We start from the raw sequence: 12,570 nt of genomic DNA, 5'->3' as shown, positions 1-12,570 counted from the left end.
TTTCAGGTAAATATATCGCACCTGTTTGAATTCAAATTCTCCCGCAATTATAGGTGCTGCTCTCTTTGTACATGAACGAGCGAGATTTCGTCGCTCGTAACAGCTGAACTAGTATGGCGCTCGTGGCGGCCGCGGCATGTCAGAAAAACAAAAATTATGGTTAGGAAATCTCCAAAACCGTAATATTGCGTGATGTTCAGCGTCATTTTTCTGATTTCAATTGCTATATAAATGTTCGGTGAAAATGAATCTCCCGCGAATACTAAAAATAAAATGTATTGTATTCCTGTCGATATATTTGCTCGCCCAAGTTGTCGTTTGTGATTCAACTGACAGGAAAAAGAGAGATAATGAAACTCACCCGCCGGTTAAAAGTGATAAAAGTTCATCAAATGATGGTGCTATACATCCTACATCAAACAAAAATCCACCGGCGGAGTTGCCGGCTACTGACAAAACTCCAGTGGAGAAAAAGTCAAATTCCAAAATATTAACCTCAAATACTACTGGAACGAAACCGGCGAACGGTATCGTTCAAAACACCTCTGAGACAGGGGATACAACAGTGGTAATTTATCATTTTGTTATTGTGAACGAGTGATTCATTTTGTTTGTTATCAGAGCTTTTTTTATTGCAGAATGGAGGCCATTTAACCACGCTAAATTCCGGAGCTCTCAAACGAGGTTTCTACGTTCTAATTGGTCTCAGTGTGTTCGTCATTGCTTACTTTGTTTTTCGCAGTTTTAGGTAAGTTTCTTGCTACTTAAAACTGATTAAAGTATTAGTAAAAATCGCACTCTGCGCGGCTTTATTTTTATTTGAATTGCCCAATTATCAAATCAAATTATATCCTTCAGTTTAAACTGTAATATAAGATGTAATTAATACAATCACAATTTAAAATTAATATTTAAGAAGCTACATTTGCCAGCAGTAATTAGAAGCAAAGAAAAAAATTAACAAATGGAATTAATTTTTAAATATCTTTTTCAAATCAGACTATATTGAAGAGTTGCATTTCAAGTTCCTTTAATTCTGAATGTTCATAATTTAAAATAATGTACTTTTGAATTTTTTTTCTTCTAAATAGTTCAATTTTAATGGTTTACAGTTTGAAACTCTTATTTTAAAAACGTATAAATAAAAATGTTTTTATTTTCATGATTTTAAAATCGAATTAATTTACTTCACTTTTTGGAAATTTGGAAATTTTTTCGAATTCCCACAAAAATAAATCCATTTTTTCTTTTTCTGTTAATGATATTTAGAGGTGACGCAAGCCCCATTAAGTTGATCACGTATATCCCGTAATAAGAAAATACTTTTTTGTAAATTTTATTCACAATCTTTAATATTGGCTGAATTGAGTTGAAGTTGAAACTCAATATTTTTCTTCAAAATTAGATCTAGAATACGAGTAAAATATTTATTTTTAAAAAACACCTCTATAAAAATGTTTGATAGGGTCCTGAAAAATACCGTGAGTGAAAAACTGGGTTTTGCGAGGTTTTGGCGCTAATGATGATTTTTTACGGTTTTTTTAGTACTCATTATTTCTAATACATAAAATATTTCATTATACTGATAATTACATGTTCACATAAATTGGTTAAACAATTAGCACTTTATAGTTGTGGTTCTTCTGAAATTTTTATTTTTTATCCACTTTTCAATTAAAGAGAAGTAATAATTATTTTAATTTAACTAAATTAATTGTTTACACAATTTATTATTAATAATATTCTCTTCGCTTAATGGTAGAAAGTTGCGTTTTTTCCCTAAATTTTATTTGCAAGTTAAGAAAACTAGTTATTTAAACAATTTACTATTGTTTATAACTATCTTCTCTTAGACAAGTGCCTTATATGCCTTTATATTTGTGAACAAATAATAAATCAAAATTAGAGAGAATCATATTTTAAACAATCTCTTCAAATTTTCTTTGAAGTAGTTACTGAGTGAATTCAGCGAGCTACGCTTATCTCCGTTGATTCTGAGATGCAGCAAATTGCCCAGCAACTTTTTTCTGCACCTCTTGCATGTTATAGATGCAAACTTTTTGCTGTAATTCAAAGTAAAACGTGTACAAGTCATTTACAGACCTAGTCCTTCCACCTACTTCAAATTATTTCATTATTTGTTTTTGTCTCTTGAATAAGATCGCTTTTTTTGTTTAAATTAATTTTTTTTAACATTGGGAAAAGGTCAAAAATAATTTACTTAAAAAATATACAATTTAAAAATGATTCTTCTTCACGTTCGCTTATTATTCATTCATAACTAACAAGACAATGCAAAACTCGAAATTAAAAAAAACGTTCTGGTATTGCTCTAAGATAAGGTACTTATAAACAACAATTAATTAGTTAAATAAGCATGTTTGTTAACTGACATTATTTATTACTTTACTATGTAAAGAGTGGGTAAAAGGATAAAAATTTCAGAGGAAACTGCAGCTATCTAGCATTAATAAAGAAGAATATATATAGTTATAAATAAAAATAATTTATTTATATAATTATTTTTCTTAAATTGAATTCATTGCGAACTCACTCCAAGTAAAAAGTAGACACATAGTTACAATTTCAGAAAAATCGCAACTTTCTAGCATTATCAAAATTGAATATTATCAAAAATAATTATAAATTGTTTAAATAACTAATTTTGTTACCTTTGCTTCATTATTTTCCTCACTTTAAGTGAAAATTGGGTAAAAGTTGTAAAATGAGTGAAAAAACTAGAATTTTTTAGCTATATTCTAAGAGAATATTATCAAAAATAATAATAAATTGTTTAAACCATTATGTTTGTTCAAATTGATTAATAATCACCACACTGTAATTGAAAAGTGGAATTTTTTGAAAAAGTGCGACTTCTAAGTTGATTCTAAGAGAAAATTGCTAATAACAATAATAAAATGCTTAAACAATTTATGTAAACATCTAATTATCAGTATAAAATAGTATTTTAGACATTAGAAACAATTTGCATTTTAAAAAAGTGCAAAACCTTTTGAGTTTTAATTTGATTCACCTAATATTAATTTTTTGGATATGTATTCGAAAAAAGTGGATTTTTTAACGGATTCGGACAAATTTTCCTTCGATATACATGCAAATTCGAGAAAGAACAAAATTTGGACAGCCCTAATGTGCATGCTAAAGTTACAGAATCGTTTTAGAATTTTGTAAGATTGGTGACGGTGTATTAGCACGAATTTATTGAAAAAATTTACGGTATTGTATCTAAACACATTTAGATATTTGACTTTTTATTTTCGATTCTATTAGATCTTTGCATTCTATTTTAAAGTCCAACGGAAAATTGGTGAAACTTTGTCTTGGAGATATAACTTTCGAAAAATTGATCAGATTAAATTCTGCTTTGGCACAATTTTTCAAGGCCTAAACAGAAAGAACTAGTTCGTAAACCAGCTATTTTGGATAAAAATTAAAAAAGCGAGCGTATTTTCAAAAATTTTGAAACCACATTTTTTCAAGATTTATAAATTCTATGTACGGTTATTCTTAGTACTCAGAAACTCAAACAATTTATCCTCATGACTTTTTGCTATAAAAAGAAAATTATCAGAGTTGGAGCATTTTAAAAATAAAATAAATAAAACAAAGATTTTAAGCCAAACAATGGATGATAAAAAAAAAGTCAAGAGAAGAAAAACGTTGACTTTTTAAAGCCCTACAAGACTATCATAACAATCTTTTTAATTTGGTCGAAAAGTTGAAAATTCAAAATTTGATCGAACAAATAATAATGGAAACTCCAAAAATTCAATTTTTTTGCCAAACTGTGCATGATACGAAAAAAGAATATGCTAAAATGGCACGCCCTGAAAAGATCTACAAATTTATTGTCAATCACTTTTTGACAGGACACGTCATTTTTGTTTTCATTCGTAAAAAAATACATTACAAATAAAAATAAATACAATTTTTGGACTAACGACAGAAGCTACGAAAAGATATGAGACAAAACTTATTTATCCAAAAAAGAGCTACAAATTTTTAATAATTATTTTGTATAGGATGCGCAGTTTTTGTTTTATGCGTAAACAATAAAAGTAAACAAATTAATTTTTTGACAAACTACACAAGCTATGAGCAAAATAAATAGACAAAAGTTACTCTTCCAAAAAATACCGAAAACTCATTCAAATTTTTCATGAATAATTTTTGATAGGACACAAGGTAAGAAATTAAATAAACAGACAAAGTTGTTCGTCTAAAAAGATCTATAAATTTGTTAATAATTCTTTTGAGATAAGACGAGTAGATTTTCTTTCAATCTTAAAAATAAGATTAAATATAAAAAAATCAAATTTTTGGAAAAAGGATACAAGAGACGAAAAAGGACATAAGATACGATAGAGGAACCTACATAGGACCCTATATAGGTTACTGTATAGCATTCTATTCAGATGCGCAGTAATTTTTCTTTGATCATAAAAAACAAGATTAAAAATAAAGGAAAATAAGCAAATATTGAAATAAGTGCGAAGCACGACATACGTGATGAGAATGTGTTCGTTAAAGCCGAAAGGGCTTTAACAGAAGAGAGTTCACAATCAAAAAATTACATTTGTCGATCCTTTGACCTTTAATTTTAAAAGAACTGTGCACGAATGTGGGAGAAATGCAAAGACCGAGCGCGGAGTGCGAGAGCCATCAGTCGCGCGCCGTAGGTGCGCTCAAATTCTCAAGCTAAGTTCTTTTAACAAAAGAGAATTCACTATCACAAAATTACAGTAGTGGATGTTTTGAGTCTTAATTTTAAAAGGTTTGAGCAAGAATGTGCGAAACATATAAAGATCGAGCACGTAGCTCGAGATAAATACATAATAATAAAAAAGTCCTTTGGTACTTTTCTCTTTCTTGAATTATTATTGAACTATTTTCGAAAAATAATATTAGTAAATTCAATTTTCAGACGTTATGAATAATCAACGAGGGTAAATTGCCTGATTTCTGTTACAAGCTTTTCTTATATCGCAAGCTTCCCATGTGTAAAGGAATTAAAAAACGTAAAATATTGAATACTATGTTCAAATATTTAGACTTTATAGGAAAAAAGTTTGTAGAATAATTTGTTCTTCCTGTTGACCTACACGTCCTACACTGTAAAAAATTTCGGGAATTTTCAATTTTAAAATTAAAATTTTTAAAAATTTTATAGCATTGTGATTAAAATTTTTTTAATTGTTTGCAGTGAAGTGATAGATTTAATTTATTCTTGAAAAATTCATACAATTTTTTGGCAAATGTGACATGTTTCCACACATAAAAAAGGAATTTCATAGAAACTTGAAGTTACTTTCATAAGTGACTGCAAAAATAAAAAGTTACTACTTGCGATTAAGTTCTAAAATACTTTTAAATTGCTTTTTGTTCTTGAAATTTGTTCAAAACTAAAGTACCCTTCCACTTATCGCACTACCACTTATCGCGACTTCTCCTGTTCGCTTTGATCCCACTACCTACATTTCAAGAAGTGTTGACATTCAATGTAACTATTCAATAAGTTAGTTTCGACTTATGAATTGCTATCTATTCTAGACAAATACAAGTTGACCCCAAATTGTTTTTTGTGGAAACATTTACATTCCTATCCAGTCCAGAGTTCTCCAATTTTTAATTTTTTACATTCACATTCATAAGTGTAATGTAATCGTCAACATTTTCGATCTCTGGTTTTGAATGGATCTTTACGTTACGAAACTAATGAAGATTTGAGGTTTAGTATGTAAATTTAACATAATAAAATTTTGATCTTCTCTGCTACTTATTTCCTCAACTGTCAATTTTGACATTATCATTTTTGAATAGATTCGATTTTCTAAACCAATCGGATATGAGGGTTTAGCTCAAGGGGAGACAGATGTTTGATGTGGTGGGGGGACTCACTTAACGCGAATCCCAGTGTGTAAAAAATATTTAAAAACGAGGAATACATGCATGGCACCATGCCACAGAGGATTAAAGAAAGGAGGCATGGTGCCATGCAGGTATTCCTTTTTTAAAAATATTTTTCACATAGTTTTGAACAAATTTCAAGCACAAAAAGCAATTTAAAGTATTTTAGAACTTCATTTAAGATTAACAAACCTTGAAAACAATTTTTCAACAGAATCGATTTTAAAATAAACAAAGTGAAATTAAAATTCTTAAATACAAAATGGCGAATTCAATATGGCTGGCAAACAATTAAAAAATTGGTTAAGTGGCTTCAAAATGGGTTCTCTGAGTTTTTTTTATCGATGATTGCCAATTTGGAGTCAGATTTTTGAAAATCTCAATATTCAAAACAGTACATCCAATATGATGGACAAAAAATTCCAAATAATTCCTGTGGTTTTAAAACGTGTTTCCGGGGTTTTTTGGGTCTCTGACTACGAATCTGAAGAAAGAATTTCAAAATTTCGAATTACGGATCCAATATGGCAGACAACAAATTAAACAATTGTTTCCGTTGTTTAAAAATGGGTCCTTAGGTGTTTTTTGGGTGGCTAGTTACGAATCTGAAGTTTAAATTCAAAATTACGGACCCAATATGGCGGGAATAAATTTAAAAAGAGTATTGTATCCTCCATTTCGAAACCATAAGACCAATTTTTTAATTTTTCGCCCACCAATTCGTATTTGAAATTTTGACTTCAGATTCGTAATCAGCGAACCACAAAACACCTGAGAACCAATTTTGAAGTCCTAGGTCTTTTGTTAAATTTTTGTCCACCATGTTGGATCTTACATTTTTAATTTTGAAGCCGCGGGGCCCAATTTTTAATTTTTTTGCCGCTATATTGGATACGCGATTTTAAATAGGGTTGTTTCCAAAGTCAGATATTAATTTAAAAATAAATGTATCTTATAGTATATAAAATTATAATTGTAAAAAGCTCATAAATTATTTTATACGTATTGTTATCTATTTTTAATTTAATGTTGAAATATGAATTTTCTATCACGATGTCGATTGTAGGGCCCCTTTGACATCAAAGGGGTCGGATTTTCCACCAATCACAGCTCACGTGTCAGTGATTTAAATTTATAACACTTTGTAACGTAATTGCTGATAATTGAAGGTTTCAAGGATTCTAGGTCCGTTAAGCTGGCAGGATCACATTGCAAAAATGGACTGAAAACCTATAGGGAATTTAGGGCTCATTTAGGGCTAATTTAATGTCCCATTGCCAAATTTAATACTCTTCATTTAAACAAAAAAACCGTTGGTCGTGCTAGCTTAACGTTAAGATAGGAGAACCACACATAGTAAAAAACTAATTTTTCAACATTTCTTTTCTTTATAATTTAGGGCTGCTAGCTTAACGTTAACCTAGTAGGACCACACAGCGAAAAAAGCCACTCAGGCATTATTTCTTTCCACAATAATTTAGGGATCATTTAGGGCTCCAGCAATATGATAATGAAAAATAAAAAAAATGGTTGAAACCATTTTTGGTTAAACAATTCTAGTAAAAATGAATTAAACGAATTTCTTCTTCTACCCTATATCAAGGCTCACTTAGGGCTCCATGAATATAATGTTTCCATTTAACAAAAAATTATTTAAACAAATTTACCACCGAAATTATTTTATTTTCGTTTCTTTTGCATAATTTCAGGCTCATCTGTAGCTCCTGAAATATCACCGACCCAAGGTCGTACGATATTTCTCCAGTCCTTTTTTTTTGTTATATATGGTGTTGTGCCACCTTAAGGCTATACAAAATACGTGAAGATCACCATAAAACCTATTTTTACTTCTCGCATAATTTAGGGCTCCTTTAGCACTAATTTGGACCGGCATTCCCAAACTTTGTGTTCTAATAATTTTTGTAAAAATAGATAAAAAATTGTTTAAACATTTTTTTAAATATTTAATTATTATATTCCCCGAGCCCTAAGTAAGCCCTAAATTATTCTATGAGATGAATTTTCTGTAAAATCATTTTTATTACGTTTTACAGCAATCTTCAACTAACTTATTGTTAAACTATTTCAAACGCTATTTTTTTATAAAAAATAAAAGAGCCCACAATTTGGGAATTTGTATTTTGTATAACGTTAAGGTAACACAACACCATATACAGGGTGATTCTTTAAACTTGAAACTTTCAAATATCATTTAAGATTTCGTACTTGCCCCCACCCCCACCCCCAGGGGACGGTGTGGGGGAAACGATTTTAACATCAGTGTATGAACTCCTCAGAGTGATTAAATTTTGATTCATAACATATTTATCATAGAGTGCCTATCTTTCGAGATATTTGAAAGTTTCAAGTTAAAAAAATACCCTGTATCAAAAAAAGGACAAAGAAAATATCGCAAGACTTTCAGTTGATGATATTTCAGGAGCCTTAAATGAGCCTGAAATTATGCAAGAGAAACGAAAAGAAAATAGTTTGTTGTGGTAAATTTGTTTAAAAAACTTTTAAAAATTTTTCATTATCATATTTCTAGAGCCCCAAATGAGCCCTAAATTATTGTGGAAAGAAATAATGCTTAAGTCGTTTTTTTCACTGTGTTGTCCTGCTAGGTTAACGCTAAGCTATCATGACCACAGGTGTTTTCGAAAAATTGCGGAGCATTAAATTTGACAATAGGGCATTAAGTGAGCCCTAAATGAGCCCTAAATTATAAAGTAAAGAAATTGAGAAAAATTAGTTTTTCACTATTGTGTGGTTCTGCTGTCTTAACGTTAAGCTAGCATGACCACCGGTTTTTTGTTTAAATGAAGAACATTAAATTTGGCAATGGGACATTAAATTAGCCCTAAATGAGCCCTAAATTCCCTATAGGCTTTCAGTCTATTTTTGCAATGTGGTCCTGCCAGCTTAAGGGACCTACGGATTCTATTCTTTTAGATGATAACATGCGATTGACATTGACGTGGGAATCATGTGTTTGAGCTGTGATTGGTAATTTCGTATTGCGCGAGATTTGAAAGAAATTAAACTTTTAACATACAAATCTGAAACTCTATTTAAACTATTCATAAACTTAAGTTAACTCTATTCTTCTCATTGAATATTTTGCAGGGTAACTAAAACCCGTGCTCAAATGATTCGAAAGTACGGAATCCTGGCGCACAGGCAAGATGTGGAAATGCGACCCCTTCCTCTCGACGAAGATGACGAAGACGATACGACAGTTTTCGACGTGAGCAATATGTCTGCACACAATACACTGCAAACAAGACCGTAAAGTAGTGTGTTTTGTACATTATTTTTCTTGTGATTAAAGCAAAGTTATAACTCGCTTAGTTCTAACAAAGAAACTTTATCATGGCATTCTGAATCCTGGCATAAAGAGTTGAGACTGAATTTACGCTAAGAAACTTTGGGGCTAAAATTTAATGTAGGTAGGAAGGAAAGCCTAGCTTCTGCATTTTGTAATCGAGGATCTTTTTTAAACAGTTGATAGTAATTTAAACAAAGATATTATACATAGATGCAATCCTTACCGCATCTATTTATAGTGATCTTCGATTTAAGCTTTAAGGTCTCATCCTATATGATTGTCAATGGCGGGACAATCGATCAGTGTAACATATTCGATAATAAGCTTCAAGTATGTCTAAGTTATGCAGCTAAATGATAAGATTGATAAGATCTAACGCAAACTTTAACTGTACAGTGTTCTTTCCGTCTACTTGTGATATGCGAATGTCTCGTGAGCGTTAACTCTTTTATAAAAACAACTGCTTAACGAATTGAAAATTATATTCTTTCACTCGCGCAAACTATATTTTCAGTATAATCTGATGTTACTATTGAACTCGAGAATAATAGACAGTCTATATTTTATTTAATACTAATTATATTTTATTTAACGAGAATTTAATAAAGATTCTATATGTATAAAGTGCTTTTTTTTAATTAAAATTTTTAAGCAAAGCCCTGCACTCAATAAAAGCAAGCATAATCTATCAAAATCCTTTTGCGAAATGTTTATTTCATAATTCTATATTTTAAAAATTTTGAAACATTACAAGTTATAAAACCTACAATCCCCTTAATTCTTAAGATTATTTTACAAGCTTTTATTCGGGGAGGCTACATGCATTTTAAAGTTCAAAATTACTCAAACATTAACTTGATTTATAAAATTTTCAAAAAAGGTGTGAATTAAGAGATTTAAGGAATCGAAGAGAATTCACGTATTCTGGAGAAATTTAGTGAATTCAAAATAATTCAAGTTTCATTGAAACGATTTCCAAAAATGATAAAATTTAATTAATTGTTTGGTTTCATGTGAGTTAAAAGAATTCAAAGAAGTTCGAAGGAGTTCAAACAATCATGGAGAATTCAAAGTACTTAATAGAATTGAAAAATTTTAGAAGATCTCAGATAAACAATAGAATTCAAAGAATTCAAAAGCATAGGGAAGGCTTGAATTATGCAAAGAAGTTCTATCAAGTTTAGAAAATTATACTAATTAAACAAAAGCGTATATCTTATTCATAAGATTTGATGGAACTCAAAACAAGTCAAGATATGTCCCGAATACTTCAAGAAAATTTAAAAATATTTGAAAGAACTCCAAAGATAAAAAGTGAATATTAATAAATTGACAATATTTTGCAGAATTTAAAATACTTAAAGAAATTAAAAATAATTTAACGTGTATTCTAATAAGAATTCAAAGATTTCTACAGAATTAAAAAAACGTGTTTATCGTAATTAGGTAGTAATGAACCCGCCGACCTAAGTTAATGAATTTTAAAATATTTGCAAACAATTCCATGTTTTCAGAAGAATTCATAGAATTCAAATAAATCAAATTTTATCCTCCATATTTCAAGAGAGTTAGAAAATCTTTGAAGGAATTCTAAAGGCTTCTACCGAACTCTCTGCTGACCTAGACTAGGTTATCATTGTGACTAAGAGTGTTTTCCAATTGAAATTATTTGTATTCAGCATTGATAAATTTTGAATAGTTATCATCAGAAACATTTATTTTTAAATCGTGTTTTTGGCGCCATATAAAAAAAATATTTCAAAGTAGATAATTAACTAAAGTTAGCCTTAAAGTATTTCAAGACGAAAATCTTTATTTTTCATTGCAGATTTATGCAGTTAAACGCTGCGGATTTTTTTCTCGTAAAAAATTACTAAAGGTAAATCATTATAAATTCTATGCTAATTTTGCTTCTAAAATATTTTCGTAATGGCATGAAAAATAATTTTTTTTTTTTAATCTGTTTTCGAAAAAGACTGTACTAATCTATGTATTATCTACAAATATAAAATTCTTTTGTATTGGGCGGTGGGGGCCTAATGGAACTTCCTCGATTTCCCTTCGGTTCAATTCGGAAATCGTACCGCTTTTCATGTTTATCCGAACTCGTTTTCCATCCATATTATATATTCCACGAAGGATCGTATTAGTCTCCAATATTGCAAAGACGTCCCCATTGGATGTTGTTAATACTCTTCGTTCTCGGCTTGGTACGGGCGTGAAGCTATTACGTCCTGTTCTCAATCGAAGTGGTTTAATGGAAGTAAAATTGTATGATCGAATTTGGAATTTCCGGCGCGGATTTGTGTAGGGAACGAGCCTTAAATGTTCAGTTTCGACTATACGAATCCTGGGAGGAGGAGACCTTGATCTGACACGAGTAAGTGACCCGGCAGGAAAGAGAGGTCTGGCAGGGGGAGGAGACCTGGCAGGAGAATTACGTGACTGTAAACCTAATTCTGCAACAAGAAACAGAGGATTGCATTTTTTGTATCATACTCGTATGTTGGTATATCATGAACACCTTGTGGTAATATTATGGTGAAAAATTAAGCATGTTAAGGGTCGCTTGGGCAGGTAAACTTATTGAAAGCTTCACCAGCGATATTAGGGAATATTGTTGGGGAAGGTTCCTAGAAATGTTTTATGTTCCTTTTTTTTACAAACGTAATGCACTTTTTATACACACATGCGGCAGAATTCTGGAAAAAATAGAAAATGTGGTAATGCGTTCCACTTTTTTCCACTCTATTGTTGATATATTAAATTTTGAATTAATTTTACCGGGTAAAGGTGCAGGACGAGTTGTGCCGAAAGAAGGAGACCTGGACCTGAATCTGTCAAGAGAATGATGTTTGTCCAAAGAAAACGAAGGTAGGTAGCGAGGAACACCAGGGATAGGTTCGCCATTCGGTAAGCATTCGAACTGTGAACTTAACGCTGCAACAAGAAATAGAGGATTACATTTTTCTTAAAGTATATTTCGTTTCTATTATGATTTACTAGGCAGTCTGATAAGTCCCTGAAAAATGAAACACGGAGACGTTTTTTTGGTCAAAGTCGGTTGTATTTTTCAACATACTCTCCTTTTAGGTCGATACAGCGAGTCCAACGATTTTCTAACTTTTTGATACCGTCCGAAAAGTACTCGATCGGAAGATCTCTAAAATACGCCTCAGTTTCAGCTATGAGCTCCTCATTTGAGTAAAATTGCTTACCGGTGAGCCATCTCTTCAGGTTAGGGAACAAGTAATAGTCGCTGGGGGCTAGGTCTGGTGAATACGGTGGCTGAGGAACCAATTCGAAGCCGATTT

General features: G+C 30.9%; 2 protein-coding genes across 3 annotated transcripts in view; one reads left to right on the top strand and one right to left on the bottom strand.

The window, feature by feature from the left end:
- Nucleotides 1-130: 130 nt before the first annotated feature.
- LOC117177396 (membrane protein FAM174-like) lies at nucleotides 131-9,876 on the top strand. The gene is made up of 3 exons (XM_033368050.1): nucleotides 131-568; nucleotides 639-748; nucleotides 9,055-9,876. Exons 1-3 carry the CDS (start codon nucleotides 245-247, stop codon nucleotides 9,218-9,220), a joined length of 600 nt encoding a protein of 199 aa, XP_033223941.1. The 5' UTR covers nucleotides 131-244; the 3' UTR covers nucleotides 9,221-9,876.
- Nucleotides 9,877-11,102: 1,226 nt separating this feature from the next.
- LOC117177075 overlaps nucleotides 11,103-12,570 on the bottom strand; it is a 3,647-nt gene continuing 2,179 nt past the window's right edge. The window contains exons 2-4 of one of the 2 annotated variants that reach the window (XM_033367559.1): nucleotides 12,041-12,196; nucleotides 11,946-11,958; nucleotides 11,103-11,715 (exon numbers count right to left, since the gene is read on the bottom strand). In XM_033367559.1, coding sequence (XP_033223450.1) covers nucleotides 11,694-11,715; nucleotides 11,946-11,958; nucleotides 12,041-12,196 — 191 coding nt within the window. In that variant the 3' untranslated portion in view covers nucleotides 11,103-11,693. The remainder of the gene's footprint in view (nucleotides 11,716-11,945; nucleotides 11,959-12,040; nucleotides 12,197-12,570) is intronic. The other variant, XM_033367558.1, reaches the window with a different exon arrangement.

Source organism: Belonocnema kinseyi, chromosome 7 (assembly GCF_010883055.1).
Source record: "Belonocnema kinseyi isolate 2016_QV_RU_SX_M_011 chromosome 7, B_treatae_v1, whole genome shotgun sequence".
Taxonomy (NCBI): Eukaryota; Metazoa; Arthropoda; class Insecta; order Hymenoptera; family Cynipidae; genus Belonocnema; species Belonocnema kinseyi.
This window is presented reverse-complemented; position numbering and strand designations above follow the sequence as displayed.

Bases quoted from the DNA above. Each gene is read 5' to 3' on its own strand.
- LOC117177396 (XM_033368050.1), top strand. From the start codon at position 245: ATGAATCTCCCGCGAATACTAAAAATAAAATGTATTGTATTCCTGTCG. The intron at 569-638 runs GTAATTTATCAT...TTTTTATTGCAG, and splicing joins AGACAGGGGATACAACAGTG to AATGGAGGCCATTTAACCAC. The intron at 749-9,054 runs GTAAGTTTCTTG...AATATTTTGCAG, and splicing joins TTTGTTTTTCGCAGTTTTAG to GGTAACTAAAACCCGTGCTC.